Source organism: Prionailurus bengalensis, chromosome C1, assembly GCF_016509475.1.
Source record: "Prionailurus bengalensis isolate Pbe53 chromosome C1, Fcat_Pben_1.1_paternal_pri, whole genome shotgun sequence".
Classification (NCBI taxonomy): domain Eukaryota; kingdom Metazoa; phylum Chordata; class Mammalia; order Carnivora; family Felidae; genus Prionailurus; species Prionailurus bengalensis.
This window is the reverse complement of record NC_057345.1, coordinates 5233390-5254369: the sequence shown is the minus strand read 5'-3', so window position 1 is coordinate 5254369 and position 20980 is coordinate 5233390. Positions and strand designations below refer to the sequence as shown.

At 58.5% G+C, this 20980-nt stretch overlaps 1 protein-coding gene across 6 annotated transcripts in view; it reads right to left on the bottom strand.

Moving 5' to 3' along the window:
- Positions 1-20980, bottom strand: part of CAMTA1 (calmodulin binding transcription activator 1) — an 857550-nt gene that overhangs the window by 96527 nt on the left and 740043 nt on the right. For all 6 annotated transcript variants that reach the window (XM_043573690.1, XM_043573686.1, XM_043573688.1 and 3 more), the window contains exon 7: positions 10949-11102. In XM_043573690.1, the coding sequence (XP_043429625.1) occupies positions 10949-11102 (154 nt within the window). The remainder of the gene's footprint in view (positions 1-10948; positions 11103-20980) is intronic.

Genomic DNA, 20980 nt, shown 5'->3' with positions numbered 1-20980 from the left:
GCATGTGGCCATGCTTTGGAGAGTATCTTCTGATGAACAATTTACCCAAGAGGCGGCCAACCACTGGGAAGAGAGTCATTGGGATCTAGGAGAGGGGGCTGGGGACGGGGAGGGGGCTCATGGCCACGTGGTGCTGGCGGCTAGCCATGGCCTCGTGGGTTACGGTTGCTCCGGTCCAGCCTTGGGGGTGGGGGGTGGGGCGGAGCTTTGGCGAGGCAGGCTAGGCCTGTCACGCCCTGTAAGGACAGAATCGCGTGCCCCCAAATTCTCAAGTTGAAGCCCTAACCACAATCCGACTGTGTTTGGAGATAGGGCCTTTCAGGAGGTCACTGAGGTGAAATGAGGTCATAAGGATGCAGACCTGACCTGATAGGACTCATGTCCTTGTAGGAAGAAGAGAGATGCCAGGAATGTGTGTGCACACCGCGGAGGCCATGTGAGGGCACGGTGAGGGACAGCCGTCTGCAAGCCAGGAAGAGAGGCCTCACCACAAATCAACCCCACTGACACCTTGATCTTGGACTGTAGCTTCCAAACTGCGAGGACATTAATTTCCATGGCCGAAATTCCCCAGTCTGTGGTGTTCTGTTGTGGAAGCCCCAAGAGCTTACTGGCGGGAGCCCTAGAAGCCCCCAGGAGAGACCCAATCCTGCCTTGTGCACACTGCACACTTAGTGTGTGTATATGTGTGTGCACGTTCAAGAGGCCCTGAGATCAGGGACTTTCCAGAACCCGGCACTGCGCTAGGCTCTTTATATGTTGACTACGTTGCAAAAGGACACAAGTAACAATATTATCCGTCCCCTCCGGGGCATTAATGTGGACAGGGCATTGGGCAGCGGGTCTCAGGCTGTGGTCCCAGAAGCAGTCTGACCACCTGGGATCCTGTTAGAAATGCTCATCCCCAGGCCCTACCCAGACCTATCGAATAAGAAATTCTGCTGATGGGACTTAGGTCTGGGTCTTAACAAGCCCCCCAGGGATTCGACGGTGGCTCAAGTTTGAGACCCACTGGTCTAGAGGTTATGTCTCTAATCCCTCAACAATCCTTTGAGGCAGAATTCTCGTCCCATTTCATTAACATGAAGACCAAGACAGGAAAGTCGCATGACTTGCCCAAGGTCACACAGCAGATAAGTGGGGGTGGGGAGCGGTTGCGGTGTCTAGCTCTCCCCATTAAGCCACCTGCCTCCCAGGGCCTCCCGAGCCTGCAACCCTCTGGGGACCAAAGAACGGCAGGAAGGCTAATTAGTGGCTGGAGGAGAGAGAGCTACTCCTTAGGAAACTGAACTTCCCTTCCAATCACAGCTGGACTCATTTCTGAGGGACAGGGTGTCCAATTCCCCAGGTGGTGACCATGCAGGAGACGCTGGGACCTGTGGCTGGGCCAGGTGTGGTCCCCCAGCCCGCTGCCCACCCTGGCCGTGGAGGGGGCCAGGTGGGCACCTGGGCAGGGCCATCAACCCGGGGCAGGAAGTGGGAGGTGGGACTTGCCATGGACCTGCTCTTGGAATGGATGTCAGCAAGAGAGGGAGGGGGTCCTGTGTGAGGAGCCCATCCCTGCATCTACCCCTGGGCTGCCAGGGTCCCCAGAAGCTTGCTTGGCCTGGGTTCTCTTGGCACACCGGGGTGCGCTTAGGGGACGTTTCTACAGAAGACAGGAATTCAAAGAAACACTCCCTCCCGGAGAATGAGGTATTTGTGAGGACAGTGACTGGGTCTGAGACAGGGGTTCCTCACCTGGATTTCCAGTCACTGGGGGTGGGGTGGGAGGGGACTCACTGACCGGGGGTCCCGGGGGTACCCGCAGAAACCACAAACGTCCATTCCTGACATGGCTACCCTAAGCAGCCGTGAAACTTCGGGAAGGGCAGAGCGAACCATTGAGCTCAATGTCCCAGCTAGCTGTATAGAAAGAAGAGCCTGTGGGGACAGGCTGGGACATGCTGGCCTGGGGGCAGGGGCTCCAGCTGCTTTCCTCACATACGTGTGGCCTGGGAGGATCTTTGATTTCTCATGGCCTCAGTTGCCTCACGTGTAAGAGGTATGCTTTACCTGACTGCCCGTCACTGTCCCCAAGGGACTTCAGAGACACATACGTGAGACCCACACCCAGGATTCTGATTCGACGGTGTCACTAGAAGCTCTGAGGCGGGCCAGGGCGGAGGGCTCTGAGACCTCCTTTCTGCTCTGAAACATCAAGCCTGGAACACTTTGGAGAGGAGCTGGACAGAGTCAGAAACGAGAACGTGGAAAGCCCTGCCCCCCTTCCCCCCTTAATCCCATAGTGACTCCAGGAGCTGGTGAGAGCTAGCCGCCTGTCCCTGTTTGCTCTGTGGGGCAGAAACTTCTACAGGTGTGACAGGGCACTCTGGCTGGAGCTTGGGTCACTACAGCAACTCCACAGACAGTGCCTGCTGGAGCCAACATTTGGCCTTCTCTGCACGGGAGGAGATTTCTTGGTATATGGCATACAGGTGACAAATGGAATGTTGGTGACAAAGATAACCAAACCTGCCCCCCCCCCCCCAAACAGAGGCCTGGTGGTGGTGGTGGGGGGGGGGTTGTTCCTTCCTCCTTCCCCATCAGCCTGGGCTCATCCCCTACTCCTGCCCAGGTACTCAACACTCAGTAAAGACCCATAAATAGGGTGGCCGTTTAGCCTGCTGCCCAGACCGGTCACCTTGGAGGCTTGACGGGGTGCTGGGATCATCTGGCTGCACAATGGTATAAACCGGCCTGTTCCCAGGCAACCCTGGACGTATGGTCACCATACTTAGGAACCACGTGATCGAGGCCGGGGCCACGTGCCTCTTGCCTGAATGAGCCCGTTTCGATTCCTGCGAGTTGTTGACACTAAGGCTGTTTCCATGGCAACAAGGTCAATGGGAACTAGCAGGCTCTGAGAGTTTCGTCTTGACTGTGTTCTTATTGACGGGAATAAAGGCCCTCCTTCTGATTCCCGGGTTCAACTGGATAAAATCTTCATTAGATTTGACGTCTCATATCCAGACACACACATGCTGTTCCCTTGCCCCATTTCACCCTCAACTGTCTTCTCCTACTGGGCCTGAGGACATTTCCAGAATCTCACTGGGAGGAGTGCAGGGGCTGCGCGGGGGCAGGACGGCGTGCACACGCAGGGACGCAAGTGCTGAGTCCCCAGGGAGCTTGTAATTCCTGGTTCTGGAAGTCTGGGGACGTGGGGCTTCAAGACCCCTCCCCTTTCATCTTCTATGGCGGGGGGCACCTTGTTCCGACCGTAGACACGCCGTGGAGAAGGGCAGGGGGCCTGAGAACGTACCGCTTCTTCTGGGTGGGAGGGACCGGGAGCCGGTCTGAGCTGTCCGGGCCACATAGGGACGGGCTCCTGAGCCCTTAGCCTCCCGGACGACCTCTGATCTCCTGGGGGCCCCCCATGTCCCCAAAAGCAGCCCGGGCCGAGTGTTTCCTTGCTAAGTGGGTCCAGGGGGCGGCATTGAGGAGCTGGCGGGAGGCTCTCAGACTCCCGATTTGCTAAGTGCCATTGTTGCCGAGGCAGGGAAGTCTGCACCCCGCTAAGAGGTGAACATGCCCGCTGCCCTGGTTGTGTAGCGATGTCGAAGCCCAGCTGGCCAGGAGAGAAGCTCCAGCTGTTGTCCCACATCCAGGGAGCCAAGTGGGCTCTGGAACCTTCTCTCCCCCTGTTCGGGGGTAACAGCAGACCATCTCCCAAGGCCCCACTCAGTGGCAGAGATGGTAGGAGTGACCGGCCCAGCGGTGCCTCCTCCAGGCCACTGGCAGTGGGGGCGGGGGCCACGTGGGATTCCAGACAGCTTCCGTCTCGCGGCTTTCGAGACCCTGGGCTTGTAGGAATCCTGGAATCACATGCCTCCTCCTCACGTCCGGAGGTGGTACCTGCTCGCAGGACGGCAGGTGCCGCTAAAAGGCTAGCTGCCTCTTGGCTCCTGACTGGGTGGACCAGAACCTTCGAGAGTCAAAGAGAAGCCGAAAATCTGGAGATTTTAATATCGGCAGTGAATTCTAAGTTTCACAAAACCAGCCCCCGGCCCCGAGCAAGGCTCTGTCAGCGCAGGGTGGCAGCCAGGCGCGGGATGCGGGTGGGGCTGCTGTGTCCTCAACACGGGCACAGGATACACTCCATCCGCGCACACGGAATTAGGGGCTGGTGAGGACAGAGCCAGGATTCTGCAGCAGCAGGGGGTGTGAGGTGCCCAAGCAGCCAGGGAGAGACAGGAAATCAAACGAAGTATTTCTCAGTTTTCCTACTTGGGGGCCAGATCAGCTAAACACAATTTAGCCTGAGGGAGAGAGGCGCATTTGCAAAACAAGCCCGGATCCTCTGAGCAGAGCAAGGAAAGGAAGCAAACCCAAACCCGCTTGCCTTTGATGCCCCCTGTCTGCTCTCCTCTGCCTCGGGGTGGGAGATGCCAGGAAGGCGCGCTGGCAGGAGCTGGGGACATAAGGGGACCCACTCTGCCCACTCCCCGTGCCAGTGGCTGCTAACCAAAGGGATAGCAAAATGGGCAGGAAAATCTTTTCCAGGCCTTTCTGTGCTGTCTTCACCTCCCCCAGTGACTCCAAATCCTGTGGACACAGGCAGGGAGCAGGGCAGAACCTTCCAGATCTCACGGTTCCATCCACCGATGAGTGTCCCTGCTCTTAGGGACAGAACTGCCATCCTAGGCCCTGGGCCTGCCATGGGGACACAGATGTGCTTCCATTCATGGCATCCCCACGTATCTCATGAGTTCAAGTCCACGAACGTCTGGCAAGACCCCATTATGTACCTGGCTCCAACATGAAATTCAACCCAAGGAAACTTCTAGGGTAGCATATCTCGACCAAGAGTCTATGGGAAGACTTCACAGGACTACTTGTACACCCAATCCTTTGTGCAAGTTCAAGACAGGCACTGTCTCCAGCGCCCGCTTCCCTCCCACAAGGATTGGAGAACCAACTAATGCTCAAAGAGGGCCACGACCCCAGCAGGGGTCTGACCCTGATCTCCACAACAAGGATCCTCTGTGGGCCTCTCGCTGGAGCCTGCTTTAGGATCTCTCAAAAAGCATGAGAATCTTATCCAGACCTGTGGAATCAGAAAGTCCGAGGGGCTGGGGTGGGGGGTAGGACAGGAGCCTGCCTTTGATCAATCTGCCCAGGGAGTCTCGATGTCGACCGCTGCTCCCGGCACCGAGCCAACATCTCTGCGCAGGCTTTGCGGGCCTTGGAGCATCGTGTGGGGAGCCATGGGAGAGTGGGGAGCCATGGGAGAGTGGGGAGCCAGAGCTCCCAGCGGCGGTCAGCCTGGCCGTGCCCAAGCTCATTCCGGACTCCTGGTCCCTCGCTCCTATCCTGAGAGCGTAACTTTAGAGCAGGGACAAAAGTGCTTCCAAGTGAACATTTCTCACCAGAAAGAAATCCTCCAACCCTTTCTTGCAACAGACCCCCCCTTCCCCTGGCTGTTCCCCTGCTCCCCTCCCATCTCGGTGCCCCTGCCTGCAGCTACGTGGGGGCAGCACCTATGTGACTTACTTTGCTAACTGACTCAACACCCACAGACTCTGGCCAAGACTTGGGGGATGCTTCCCTTGTCAGGGAGAAGCTTCCAGCCCTTTGGTCTTGCTCCAGCTGGTGATGTCTCATCAGGATAGACTGAGTCAGAGAGGAAAGGCAGTCGATGTGCTTCTCCCTGGGGCCCCTTCTGCTTGCTCCAGCCTCATCCAGAACCCAGCGCTCCTGGATCACGGAGCAGGCCCCAGATGGCCTCCCATCACATCCCAGACACTAGGTCCACAGGCAGGGCGGCACAGTGCCCCCACGTCCCCAGGCGCCTGACACCTGCTGCGCGCGGGGAGGGGGGTGGGTGGGTCTGGCTACTGCAGAGGACTCGCGTCTCTGAGCCGCTCTGCTACCAGGGGCCACCAGGTGGCGCTAATCGACCAGGAAAGGGGATCCGTGCAGGGCCAGGAAAGGAAAGCCTTTGTTGATTTTACTTCTTGATATTCTATAATCACCAGGATTACAATCTAAGCAAAAAAGCAAAACAAATAAACACCGCCCCTCTTACTGGATCTTTGGTCTTTGTCTGGAAAATTATGAGAAAACAACAGATGCACTGATCCTACAACCAAGGCTTGGGTGTTGAAACAGCAGAGCCACTCGGACAGGTGGGGAAAGGGGGGAGGGGGGGGGGTTCTGGACATTGAGGGTTCTGTCGGCTTCAAGTGGGGGTGGGGGTGAGGAGTCCCTGGGAGAGGTGGGTGCCTGCTAATGAGCCCACTGTCCTCCAGCCTCTCTTCCGGATCAGCTACTCCTCAGTGGTATGGGGTTCCCTGTCTCCAGCCACTCTTGCCTTGGCTGGGTCCTGGGGACTTGCCGCGCACGTCGTGTGGGTGCAGGCCCTGGGGCTATGCAGGCTCCCCAGCTAGCCCTCCTCTTGCCCACCCAGAGGTCTTGGGACCCTGGGAAGGCAGTCCGAGTAGAGCCAGACCCAGAGGTGGCTGGTGGAGCCGCCTGATGATCCCTGAGGCCATGGAGGTCTGCAGGAAGGTCCGAGCCTTGCTTGGTGATGCAGGGCCACCTGGCCGGCCAGGGTGCTCGCCTGAACGGGACAGCTGGGGCACGATCCCTCTTAGGGTAGGGCTGTGAGTGTGGCATAAAACTCATGCCCTCATCCCTCACTCTGGATGGCATAACCTCATTTACTGCTAGCTGGGAAGTGGCCGGCAGGCCTGTCCCCTCCCAGGCTGCCAAGGAGTGGGACCAGGCAGAGAGCCACCGATGCTCCGAGGAGAGGATCCCTCCAAGGGCCCCATCTGCAGCTCAAGTAGAGCCGAGAGTGGAAGGTCCAGGGCACAGCGGTTCAGAACCACTGTGGTTCTGGGCGGCCAAGGATCACCGAGCAGGCTCCCCACTGGGTTGGCGGGACTGTGGCACAGAGTGCCCGTTCTTCTCCACTCCAAGTTGACCCGGGAGGACAGACTTCCACCTGCCCGGCCCTTTGCTCACACTGTGGCAGACTGCCAGTCCCAAGCTGGTGCTCCCTCAGACCAGCTGCACTGGAACAGACCCCAGAATTTCCAGGAGGAGACATGCTGGGCTTTAGGTCATGTTCACTAGACTTCTATAAACGCCAACCCTCAGACGGGACCCGAGGCAATCACTCCCGGGCCTTGACCTAAGATGAGCGATTCTCGGTTGAGGCCCTGCAGGGACACCTCAGGCTGAGCTCAGCTCCACTCAGCTCCGAATGACTCACACGCAGAACCCTGTTCCCCAAAGTATGTTGGGATGGTAGCGCTTAGCAAGAGACTACACTTCCCAGACTCCTTTGCAACCAAGGGTAACCATATGACCGAATTCTGACCCATGACATATGAGTGGGAGTTTGTGTGCAACCTCTGGGCCCTGTTCTTGAAAGGAAGAAGCTTGCCCTCGACTTTGTCTTCTCTGCTTCCCACTGGTCGGGACGCAGTTGCAATGGCAGGAGCTGGAGCAGCCATATTGGACCATGAAAAAGAGGGCAACACCTGGTTGGCAGAGCAACTGGCCGTAGGGAGCCCAGGTGGCTGATCCCCAACACTGCATCGTTGCCATACCTACCTTGAACTGCTATGTGCACGTGAAATAGCCTTCTCTTTTGTTTACGCCACCGTTCTTTTGGTCTTTGTCATGGCGGCACCCATATTCTAATTGCCACAGGAGGGATTGCAAAAGATGGGAAACATACTGGGAATTCCTATCGGATACCTTAATTTTCGCCCCCACCCCTGTCTTCTTCTTCTTCTTTTTTTTTCCTTTTTCTTTAATTCTGTAAGAGGCATCCCTCATCTGGCAGATGGATGGGAAAAGTCCCCATGACACCAAACGGCACAATTGCGAGAATCCAGGTAGGGTTCCCAGCATCAGTCTGGCTTAGAGGCCAGCATTTGTGAGGTTCCCGGGGTCCGGGAACAATGAGCCCCCCGTGTCGCAACAGGTGGGGCGAAGGCTGCGGATCAGAGTTTCCCTTCACCACCGAGAAGCACAACATTTTGATTAAACCACTGACAGTTCTGCCGCAGGGCAGAGAAATTTGGAAACATCAGGAAATCAAACTGTGAAGTCTTTGAAGGAATGTGATTTATGTGAAAATGTGATGAAGCTAATGTGTTTGGCTCCAGCGTCGGGTGGCACGCCTGATTTTGGAGCCGAATCTGATGCCTTCTTGGCTCCCCACGCACCACTGCTCCCCCCGAACGCGGTGCCCTACGTGTGTTCCAAGACTCATCGCGTGCAAGGCTTCGGCTGGAGCCTGACTTCCAGGGCTGTGTTTCCAGGCCGTGTGCATCTGTAACCACAGCCACGCACACACATGCACGCTTGGTAATTGCGCGCGGCTCTGCTCCCCGCCCCCAGACACACCAGCGAGCCAAGTGTTATTAGATTTATGGGGAGTTTGTTGTAGTTGTACATAATTTTCTCGATGCACTGCAGACTTCCAAGCAGGCATCCATGGCTCCCTCCAGTTAAGCATCAGAGGCTGACTCGGGTCTGCTTTGCACCCCCTGGAGTTCATGGAGCTTAATCCCTTTGCCCCTAGGGACGTGGTGTTCCTGTCTGACACGGGCAGGCTCCTGTATGGGGGGTGTTGCGGGGCAGGTCGAGGCAACGAGGAGAGGAAAAGGGAGCAGACAGAACAGGAGAAGGGGGACAGTGGCAGTGGGGTGGCGTCCAGGAGAAGGACCGTCTGCGTGTGCTAAGAGGCACTTGGGAGAACCCAGGCCAGAGGTTCTGACTGTGCTGGCCACCTTGAATGGCATCCGTTTCCCCGGGAATGTGCCCTTGGCTGCCCTCTGGCTAAGGTGGTCTCCGGAACCTCCCGGGAACCGGTAGGAAACAGTGGCCCCAGCCTGCAGAGGCCCGGGAGCTGAGCTGGGCCCGGCGGAGTGGGCTGGGTACTGAGGATCTTGGTGCAGAGACTCTGGATTTTTCCTCCCACTTTGTAGAAGGGACTGGGGTGTGGAGGGTGACGGGCCTGAGGTCCCATAGTGAAGCCGTCACAGAACCAGGACGTGTCCACCTCCCGGTTCCCCGGCTAGGACCGCACTGCCCTGCCCAGGTGGCACTGGTGCCCACTGTTACCGGAGCCTTTGCTCAGGCCCCGCCGATTCTCTGTCAAAGAGGAGGCGTGAATGGGCCCTGGGAGAGGAAACCCAATGTTAAGTACAAGCACATGTAGACGTCGCCTCAGTATTGAATTGGAAGGGGTGGACAGGCCGGTCTGAGGCGAGGACCCCTGGTGCCGTTGCCCTGACTCCCCGGACCCCCAGGCTGGCCTTGGAGGGCATCTGGGAACAGCTCTGGCTCCCCAGGCCTGGACACTGGGGGGCCTCTGTCCATTGCTCAGGTCCCTGTGGGGAGTGGCCCAAAGCTGGGCCCAGACGCTTTCCACTGAACCATCCCACAAATATTTACAGGGGGCCTTTCACGTGCCCGGCGCTGTGCAGGGCCCCGAGGGATGGTGAGAACAGGAACGATTCCTGGGGATTAGCTGCTGCGTCCTTCAAGTTTCTGGGTGTTGTGCAGAATACTGAAGGGGTTAGAGCGGCCCCTTCTGGTTAAGCGTGGGAGGCTGACTTCAGTCTGATGTCTTCCGGGAGGTCCCGAGGAAGCTGGGTGGTGGGGGTGGGGTGTGAGGCCGGGCCAGTAGTGGGAGGCAGGGTCTGCGGAAGAGGCGACGTGTATGCTGACTGCATGCGGGTAAGGTGGGGTGAGCAGAGGAGGGTGGGGAGAGCCCCCACCCTGGGGACACCGGGAAGTTTAAACAAGACGGGTGTGTTACACCTGCAGTTCCGGAGGGTTCCATGGGATGCAGCCTGAGCCCTGGAAGCCCCTGGGCCTCCTAGTTCTAGATTCCTGGCAGCAGGGAGCAGGGCCTGGGCAGCTGGGCCATCGGCCTGTTGGGGGTCTCCCTTCCCTTTATCTCCTGTCTCCGGCCCACTTTGAGAATGGGGGGTGACCCCCCAATCTGAGCGCTGAGGGACTCTCAGGGTTAGCTGGTCACTGCGGACGCTATCGTGCCTCGGCTCGGATACTCCTAGTGATGGGACACTCACGGCCCCCCAGCAAAGGACACCTCAGTTGCTCTCTGTGTATGGTGTCCATCGGCTTCTTCCCTGCAGCCCTCCTTCCAAGGGTAGCACAGATTCTGAGGGACCTGGTGACCCCTTCTCTGAGGTCCCGTATGGTGACCCATCTTTGCGTTGAGCCTCAGAGGTCGGTGTCCCAGAGCCCTGGGCCCTGTGCTCTGGACGGGCCTTCGCGGGTCTGGCAGACCTGTGTCTGTGCTTCCTGAGTCCAGGCGGCAGGAGAGGCCAGCGAGAGCCCCCAGCGGCTGCCCATGGAAACGAGACAGCAGCCCCTGCCCAGCTCTCCAGACTCACTTGGTGTTCCGCATTCAGTGATCTGCACCTGACAGATGCTTCAGAGAACATCACTTTGCTGACAAAATGAAACCCAGCTAATTCCGGTCATCTGCATGCCACCGAGTCTGGGAGCTGGGGCCGGAGCCTCGCCATGTCCAGGAGCAGATGGGCTGGGGGCTGGAGGCAGGCCAGCTCTGGCCAGCCCCTCCTCTGTCTGTCCCCGGACAGCCACTGCTCCCCCGTCTGTGGCCCAAGAGGCCGCAGTGCAGGGCTCCCGTGGCCCTGTTCCTTGCTTACGGGGCCTTGTGCCTCTGAACCTCGCTTTTGTCATCTGCAACGTGGGGCTGACCTTCTGTGCCCTGGCCACCGTGTAGGGGGCTTAGAGGATCAAGCGAGAGTAGGCTGGGGGTGACGCTTATGAAAAGCTACGTTCGCTGTCGCCCGAGCAGGACGGCCCCCGGGGACCTCTGCCCCACCTGCTGGGTGCCGGCCTGGCCTCCAGCGCAGGGCCCTGGGCCAGGTGGGCCACAGCTACTCACACATGGGTTTCAGCTGCCCAATGAGCTCCTCTTTCGTCCATTTCGCCCACTCCTTCTTGTCGGTGTTGATGGAGCAGAGGATGGGGCCACACGGCTTCCCGCAGTCCTCGATGGCTGGGACGTTCAGATAGTGCACCAGGACGATGTCGGGGTTCTGCGGGGAGAGCACAGAGACTGGCAGCATGAAGGAGGCATGGAGCCCATCCAAGGGTGCCCCCCAGCAGGTGCAGACAGGCTGAGCATCCCGACACCAGGCTTTCTCAACCTGGGCACTGCTGATATTTGGAACCGGATCATTCTCTGGGGTGGGGCTGTCCTATGCACTGGCTTCCACCCACTGGATGCTTTTAAACCCTGCCCCCTCTCCAGTTGTGACAACTACAAGTGCCTCCAGACATGACCCATTGCCCCCTGAGGGACAAAACCACCCCCAATGAGAACCACATGGGCTGATTTGTGTGTAACCAAGGACCACACACAAGGCCACACATATCTCTCGTCTGACATCTGGGACTTTATGCCAACAGCTGCCCAGGAGCACTGACCCCTGTTCTGTGCTTTACACGCATCTCCTCATCACAGCGTGCTGGACGTCCACCCCAACAGGCATCATTACCCCCTTCCTCCCCGGGGGAAACAGAGTTCCCAGACGCCCCTGTGCCCTTCAGCCTGTGGGCTTCTCCCTGGACGAGAAGCCCCCTCAGCACATTACTTCTGGGCACCAGGAGAGCCTCTGGAAACTCCTCCTGCGAAGCCTTAAGAACAGAAAGAACTCTGCGTGTGAAGGGCTCACTTTGTCCCCAGATGGTTCTATGGAAACGGGTCAGCCTCTTCCCATGAGAGTCTATTCAAAACGCCCTCGGTCCCTTTCTGCCCACCACCGGCTCTGATAGTGACACACTGAGGGGACTTGGTGGGGACTTGCTCTTCTCTGCAAAGAGCATGTGCCTTCCATGGCTTTCTGTGGCCTTCCAGAAGGCAAGGCCATTTATTTGGGCACATCAGGCCTGACAGGTTTGTTAAAAAGAAGAGAAAAGAAAAGAAAAGAAAAGAAAAGAAAAGAAAAGAACAACCCAATCATATCACTTGGTAATGCATCTGGATAAATCCAGAAACTCCTTCTACCCCAATCAGAAAGTATCGCTTAAACCGTAAGGAAATCTATGACAATATATTAAGATGCCCCAGGGAACCAGGGAAAAAGCCACGTGGAAGGTTCCATCCCATGCTTTTCCCCAGACCTGTCTCCTCTGCTCTTTTCCGAGGGACACCCGGCCACAAGTCCTGGGACCCCAGGCACGGAGGAGGCTGGGTCTGTGGCTGCCTTTTTGGATATGGTCAGAGAGAGTAATAAATGTGTGACTCAATCAATGCATTCATAAATAAAGACCCAAGACTGCACCATGACCAGGGCAACAGAATAGACTGGCATAATTTAAAAAGATTTTCAATAAGGGTTGAAACATAGAGTTTTTTTCTTGCCAACGCTCAGTTAACCAGGAAATTAAATCAACACGAACAGGAGCCTTCTCGTTAATGGCAGCTTTTCTGGATTGCGGTAATCATGCTCCTTAATAATAATGATAATCCCTGACATCGGCACGGCACTTTATTCTTTTCAGAGCACTTTCCAGCCATTATCTCATTTGGTGCCCGTGCTAGCCGGGGAGGCTGGCCCGCCGGGCTGGGCTGGGCAAGGCTGGGCAGGGCGCCCTCCGTCTACAATGAGCAGACTGGAGCAAAGTTGTGACTTGCCCAAAGCCCTGCGCTTGGCGAGGGACAGAGCCCGGGCTGGAAGCCAGGGCTCTGACTCCAAAATCAGGTCCTGCCAAGACATCTGGTGGCCTCTTTTTTGCCGGGGCTAAGTGCTTTCCCACTTCATATTTCACTTTATGCTTGCCATACGCCCACGAGGTGGGTGGGTTGGGTAGATATGTTATGCTTATCACCGGAATGGGGTAGCCAAGGAGAAACGGGGTGATACACTCAAGTCCCTGCCCTGTGTTCTTCCTATCGACACACTGGCTCCCCACGGTCGTGTCTGGACGAGGGGCTGCTGCCTGAGCCTGTGCCTGGCCAGGTGGCAGCTCCCGCCACTGAGCAAAAGGGGAAGGATCAAAAGTCTGCAGGGGTCGGCAGGCCACCCAGGGCCTCCTCTGATCCCAGCCCTGGAACAGGAGCTGGTCCCCGCGGGAGGGAGCCAGGATGCCAGCCACCTGCGAGATGAAAGGGCCGCGGCTTCCTGCCCCACAGCCCCGCTGAGCTCAGCCTGGGTGCCTGGGGGAGGCTGTGGGGGAACAAGGCGGCAGGAGGGCAGGCAGGCAGGGGCTTGGGGAACAAAGGGCGGCTCTCACCCTGCATCCAAAGCCCAAGCTTGGGTGCTAGACTGCCTGGGACTCTCCACTTTCAGGAATCTCTGTCTCTTCTTCAGGCCCCAGCTGCCTTTCTGCAAAACCAGCTTCCATCTGTTCTCTGAGGACAGGCACGAGGATCACCTCCTCCTCCAGGAAGCACTCCCCGATACCTTGCCCTCTGTACCTCTACAGATAGAGGTTTGTGCCTTCATGGTCTGTGTGCCCCTGCCCCCTCCTTCATCTCCTCAACCACACAGATAATATCCGGCAATGACTGGTGTTCATTTATCATTTGTAGAATTGAATCAGGCTGTCTTGGGACAGTCTTCCCAGACTTGTGTCCCATCGACATCTGGCTCCAGTTTTCTGGGTCTACAAAGGGCAGAGAAGTCTTTCCCAAAATGCATTCCGAGGAGGCTAAGAGGCAAGACTGGTCCTTCCCTGTTCCTGGGTCTGAGGCCTCTTTGAGAATTACAAAAAAGAAAAATTGTTTTCCCCAAAGTTTATTTTTGAGAGAGAGAGAGAGGCAGAGCGCTGGCAGGGGAGGGGCAGGGAGAGAAGGAGACACAGGATATGAAGCAGGCTTCAGACTCCGAGCTGTCAGCACAGAGCCCGACGCGGGGCTCAAACCCATGAACCGTGAGATCATGACCTGAACCGAAGTCGGACTCTCAGCCGACTGAGCCCCCAGGCGCCCCGACCTCTTTGAGAATTTGATGAAGGCTGTGGGCATTCCACTTCCAGCTTCAAACACTGCCCAAGGCACATCAGCCCTGCATTTCAGGGGTTCGCAGACCCAGTGGTCCCTGCACCCCACATCTGTAACTACCGGCTTAGGGATTCTAGATCCACCATGGCTCCCGTTGGATCAAGGAATATGCCCAACATGTAGGTCCCCTTCCTGGGAGCCTTTGCTCTGGACCTGTGCTTCTCAGTGGCCCTGATACAGTTGGGGAGAAAGTACCAGCCCCTGAAGGTTCAAGGCGTCTGGGTTCGGGAATAGGGGACGGGAAGCAGGCAGCATTACCGTCTGTGTCTTCAGCACAGATTCTATCCTAGGGCCTGGGGTTCCTGCTGCTGAATCTGCTGCCCTGAATTCTAAGTGACGACTTCCTGGCGTGGGCTGGTTTTAAGACAGAGAGTGATTGAAGTATTTTTGGAAATTTGGGGCACACATCGCTTCTTGGCAACATTGCGATTTTATTCATTAGTTGTACATTTTATTGGGCGGTTTTGGCAGAAAAATATATTAGCCATAGAGTCCCAATGCATCAGCTTCATGGAGTGCTCATAACAGTGTCACATCCTGGCCGAGAGCGGCTCGCTGGCCACGCGGGGTAGGCTGGAGAAGCGCTCAGCCATGCCCGGCTCGGGGTGGGGGGCCCGCCGAGGACACACCCTGGCTCTGGGACCCCCCCTTCCCCCCCAGGACTCTGGGTTCTGGACCGATGTGGAGCCAGCCTGCCTTCGTCTTACTGGGCTGCATGCATGTTTCCTGGGGGTTTACCACCCAGGTCAGGTCGTGTGGGTCGGGGGTCCTGTCCAGAGGCTCCTCCCTGGGCTACAGAACTCCCATGAGGGTGCTTGAGGCAGGTCCCCCCAGAGAGAGCATGACCCTGAAGACGCCCTCCCTTCCCAAATGTCAGAGGCCTGGGGAAGGCAGCCCTATGGGTGTGGTCTGTGGCTGTGGAGGGGAAAGCTGAGGATAAGTAAGAGTCTCAGAGAAGTTCCAGAAGCTTTCGGAAAGCGCAGTGGACTAGGTGAGCCCATCCCTTCCTGGGGATGCCTCGAGCTCCTCACCTGCACGTGGAAACGGTGCCCCTGCCCTGCCGGCCAGGCTGCTGCCGAGCCCCCACAGGGGCCTCGGAGAGGTTTGAAGTCCCATTTGGGCGGACGGAAGTCCTGCTCTGCTAACTACCAAGGGCCGCCAGAGCAGACCCCACACCGAACCAAACTGTGACATCTCCCGGCAGGGTTGACCAGAGTGCCGCTGCGGGCATCTGTCCACTTAAAACGCACGTCTCCTCTGTGGCAGCCCCCTCTGTCCTCATTTTCCTCTCGGCGCACGGGGACTCCCCTTCCTCCACGGGCCTCCCAGCGGGGTCCTTGTCCCCTCCCTTCTTAGTGACCTCTTCCTGCTTCACGGCCCCACAAGCGTCGTGTTGCGAGGATTCTGGATTTCTCTCCCCAGCCCCGCCTCTCTGCTTGGTTCCGGGCCCACCTGCCCGACTGCCCTGTCGGGGCTTCCAAAACACCCCCGGCTCACGTGGCGGAGCCCCGCGTCCACGGGCCACACCTGGCCCACTCGGGCCCTGCCCTCCCGCAGTGGTGCAGGTGGAAACCCCGGGGGATCATTCTTTCTCCTTACCTCCTCCCCCCTCCACAGCTGGCGGGTCAGCGAGCTCTGTCACTTCTCCCACCCACCCTGCTCCCCCGGCCACGTGGGCCCTCCCAGGCCTCCTCACTCCCCCTCTGGCCTCCCTCCCCACCCGCTCTCTGACGCCAGCGGCCATGCTCCTGCAATCCAGGCAGCTCCCTGGCCCAGTGAAGGAAGCCCATGTCCCTGACATGGTTACAGCATGAGTCCCGGCCGCACACTCCCCAGATGGCCTATTCTCGCCCCGGCTCTTCTCCCTCCGGTCCGTGCCTCACGTCCTGGAAGTCTCAACGCCACCTCCTCGCGGACACCTTACTCTGCGACCCCATCAAACGAGTGCCCCACCCCCACTGTCTCGGCACGCCTCACCACTTCCACTTCTTGCTCAGTGCCCGCCCCCATGTCTCATCTCTGAGCAACGATGGCTTGGCCTGATGGGTGAGCTCTGCTGGCCGGGCTCCCTCGTTCGTGGCTGGCGTGAACGAGCCCGGAGTGGGGCTGGCAATCAGCAGGTGCTCTGGCACTACCTGCCGTGTGCTGAGGGTGCGGGGCAGCTGAACTGCCCCCGGGGCTCAGAGGGCAGCTGTCTCTTCCTTGGTGACTCAGCATTTGGGACCTACCCAGGAGACCCCCATGCGTGTCTTCCTGAGGGACACACAGATGGAGGGGGAGGAGGAGGAGGAGGAGTTTGGGGATGAGGAGGAGGAGGAGTCCGCCCTCTTGGAAGTGGGATGGCAGCACCTGGGGGGGCCCAGGAGCCCTTGGCCTCTGGACCCAGTGCCACTCCTGTTTTTATCTGAAAATGTTCTGAAAAGGGAAAGCTTTGCCAAAGTCACACAGGTTTCTTTACTGCAGGACTTGTCAGAGTCTTTATGGCACCCTGAGTAGAAGAGCCTCATAGGTGTTGCAGTAAACAGGCTTTCCAAGCTTATTTGAGCATCAGCCTGGGCCCCTCTTGGGACCCTAGTGCTCTCAGGAACGCAGTTGGGGAGCCACTGATAGAGTTCAAACCCAGAGGAAATGACTGTCAGCAGCTACTGAAGACAGTCCCCCGGCCCCCAGTTGCTTGAGTCTCTGGGGCACTGGGGCTTCAGATGCCCAAGAGCTGCCCCCTTCCCCCTGGGTGCCATCCCTGGCCTGGCCCGAGGCTCATCTGGCATTTGAACTGCTTTCACCTGACCACCGAGTTACTGACGAATCCCTGCCCCGATTTGGCACCCTGTGTGTGTAGCTCTCCCCCCGCCCAGTCACCATGGCCAAAGTTCTTCTCTCAACCCGGGGTGGGGCCTCCTTTTGGAAAGACTGGGGCAGAAGGGGGGCCAGGGTGGGAGATTGTGTGTCCCCTTCAAACGTGGGCTCGATCCCTCCTGACCTGGGCCACTGGGCCACTGGCGTCCTGGGGGGAGAGGCAGGCGGGAGATGCTGGACGGGCAGTGGGGAGAAAGCATGACTGCCTGTTTAATCTTCTTAATGCCTGGTGATGGGATTTGAGAGAGGGAGACCGCTTTGGACAAGAAAGCGTCCCCGCTCCCCCTGTGCGGGTGGCCGCTATTCAGCAGGGTGCCAGCAGTGACCCTTGTGATCCAGATTAATCTGCAGCAGCCCCTGCGGCAACTACAGCTTTCTGGACCCTCATTCCCCGGGGCGAGCAGATGGAGGTGGGCCATGCCTCATTGATGACACCCACAGGCTTCCCTAGTGGAGACTCTGCCAGGGAGAAGCCGACTTCCCTGCCGTGGAGGACTGGACCTCAGGCCAGGGCTGGAGGCAGGAGGGAGAGGCAGAGGAGGGGAGGAAGAGGGAAAGAGAAAAACAGACCAGGAGGCACAGCAGACACGTGGGAGGCTCAAGCTGGTGGCAGCCACGGGTGGGTGGGGTGGTGCAGCGACTGGGGAGGGGTGCCAAACTTTCTCCCAGTCCTCAGAGAGCTCCCACACCCAACCTGGAGCCAGAGCCCCACGGCTGCGTGGCTTCTGGCTTCTGAGAGGTACAAGGTAGGGTACGGGGATGGGTGTCCAGCATGGGCCAGCACTTGACCTGGCTGAACCTCTGCGTCTGCCCTTTAGGATGGGGGAGGAGTGTGACTGGACTTGACCTTGTTGGTCAAGAGAGGCGAGGCCCTAAGGAGCTCAGGATGGGCCTGACCCACAGCCAGTGTTCACATGCAAGGACACCGACATTGCCGATTTGAAGGGGGCGGGTGGTGAGGGGGTTCAGTAATCTGCTCCGGGCTCAGGATGGAGGTGGGGTCCCGTCTGCAGGGGGAAGCTGAGCTGCCTCTGCTGCACGCGGAGCCCCCCCTTTGTATGACAGGCTCTGGAATGGGCTGAAGGGGCAGCGATGAGCTTTCTGCCAGAGGCCCACCTCGGGGCCCCACGCTGCCCAGAGCCAGAGCCCCAGGGGGGTCTCCTGTCCTCCTCTCGGCCACTGCTGGACTCTATCCACTGTCGGGTGCCAGGAGGCCCCCCACCCAGCTCCCGCCCGGGCTCCTCCACCTCCATGGGAAGGGGGAGGCCCGGAGCCAGCACCCCCTTCTGTGGAGTAAGCAGGACAGCAGCGCAAGAAGTGGTTAAAAATGCAAAAAGCTGTTGGTTTTGATAAGGAAAAATGCAGCCGCAACATCTGTTTGACTCTTGTTTGCAGCTTCATCAACGCTAAGTGGTCGATAAATCAGAGTGGCATGGCATTCCGTTTCTTCTGTGGCTCAGTCATTAATCTCGTGCCAGTTCTCATGAAAAATGAAGGAGAGAGGCTGTGTGATAGTGAAAATGTGTACATTACCCAGAAAGTCATAATAGCATGTAATAGTGCCACACACCTCCCCACTTGCCGCTGGTGCTCGGGGGGTGGACCCGCGCGCTGCCAGCCCCGGGGTGGGGGCAGAGAGTAAATCAGCACCGTGCGCACCACAAGCCCATTCTAGGGCTGCGTCTGTCCTGTTAGCACCGTTCAGGCGGGTCCGGAGAGCCCCACGAGCCTGATCTTAAGAGGCAGAGCCTTCCCTGTACCTGGGTGCTTAGTGAACGAGGGTAGATGCCCATAAAACAGGAGTGCAAAGCCGGCAGAAAGAAGGGCAGGATTTATCAGGGAATGAATAAATGATGACGCCAGGCAGCTCAGGGCTGGGGGTGTCACCACACCGCAAGGCAGAGAAAAATCCTCTCTCGCCCGTGCTCCGGCGGCCCTGGGCAGCCTGGCACCTGTCCTCTGCTCTGGATAAAGCCGTGTCCCCATCAGAAGGGAGGCCAGTCATGGGGCCCTGGGCGGGCTCCCGTCCTACCCTCTCCGTTCCCCGCCGAGGGCTGCCAGCATGCGGGGTGAGGGCCATGCCGTCTGGAAGACGTGCACTAAGTGTGCTCCCCAAGAAAGGGCCAGGGTGGGCGGGCCCTGGCTGCCCGGGTCTCCTGCCGGCTGCTCCCTCCCTTCCGGTTCCCTCCTCCCTGCTGCAGAGAACCCTCGTGTGCAGAACTGCTACACTTTATATCATTTCTGCTCCTCGGGAGGCGGGAACGTGCCCGTACCCCCAAGCACACACCGCCCAGTGGGCACCTCTGTTTGTAAAGATGGCTTTCGGAGCATCAGCTGTGTGTGGGACCCCACCTTCAAGCCCCACGGTTGGGTTGATCCTTCAACAACCCACGGATGCAGACGGTCACTGCTCAGGATGCTGTAGCTCAACCGAGGCCTGAGTCCTACGCCTCCTCTCAGCCTGGCCCCTGGGCTCCAAGGGGACTGGCCAGAGGCGGGGGGGGGGGTGTATGTGGAGGGCTGTGCATACAGCCTCAGTGCCCCGGGCGGGAGCTGCCCGCTTATTGTCCACGACATAGCACACACGAGTCCAGGGAGCCTGACTGGGTCATGCAGGGTGCCGGGAGCTGGTGGGAACAGGGGTGAGGCTGGAAGTCCTAGCTCCTGAGCTGGTCTGTGAGCTTCTCAGGGCAGGGCCAAGGCAGCAGAGTCCCTGTCTGCACATCAAGAGCCTCCACAGCACACGCACTGTATTCAGGCAGAGGTGAGAGGTGGGGCAGGGGGACGGTAAGGAGCTGAGCACTTGGTGACTGGGGGAAGACGCAGGTCCCCAAAGTTGGGGGTGGCTGAAGACACAAAAACAGAGAAAGTTGGGGGAGTAGGAACAGAAAGAGGGGCCTTGGTGCCCAGGAACAGGTGAAACCAACTGTCGGCTGCACTTCTGGGGGGGCCAGGCCCCGCATCAGCGCTGCGTCGGTGGTGGGGGGGCGGGGGCGGGGGGTGGACACAGCCGAGCTCTCTGCTTCCTTGCTAGGGCTCGGCAGGGCGGGGGGACCTGGGGTGATGCCCAGCGAGGAGGGCCCACGTGGGGCCTCCGATCCTGCTCCAAGTGGGGGCAGAGGCCGGCGGCCCTGGGGGAGCCCCGCGCCCCTTCAGCTAGGCTGCCCTCATTAAGCCAGCGCGCGCACGGGGTGGGGGGGGGGGAGTCTGCGGCCGCAGCCCTTCCCTGCTTCGGAGGGAGGCTGGGAGACTTAATTAGTTAATGTGGGTAAAGTGATCTGAAGATGAAAAACCCTGGGTAATTGCTGAGTGCTGCTGCTGCTGCTGTTGTTATTACACAATTACCAGAATTTTCCAGTCGTGGGAATAGACTTAAACAATTTCCACCTGGTGCGCAGTTCCTGGAACCGTGCTGGCTGAGGGGCCGGCCTGTGCTGCCCCCTTCAGTCTGCAGGTGACGTAGAGGAAACACACCGTGGGTGGGAACTCGGGCCTGGCACGGACCTGGCCACATCCTGAACACCTGGGGGACTCGGACAGGGAGACGACTTCCCATTCTCCCCGGGGGCAGATAAAGATGTGTGTGTGTGTGTGTGTGTGTGTGTGCTTCGAGAGGCGCCAGGGATGCCACCTGCCCTGACTTTCCGGAAGCTTCTGAGAAGGTTTGCCCCACAGGCCCCTAGAAGGTCCAGCCATCCTGGCTGGCTACTGCCGTGGAGAACATTCTATTGTGCAGCAAGACCTGACTGCTGACTGTACCCGTGCGGTGGGGTGTGTGGGCAGGATTCTGGACGCGTAGAAGCCACGAGATTCACACTAGCCCGAGGCCCGGCCTTGCCTTATTTAAAGTCGTTACAAATGACTTGAGGGAAGGAGCTCCACAAAATCTCATCGGCAGATGACACTAAGCTTTTATGGGTGACCGAGTGCCCGTAAAGTACCCCAAGTTTGTGATCGGTCCTGAGAGGATCTTGCGAGGTTGTATTAGTGGGTGCAGAGTGACAGACGGAGCCCACTGTGGGTGAAGTGCAAAGCCATGAGCTCGGGAAGAGT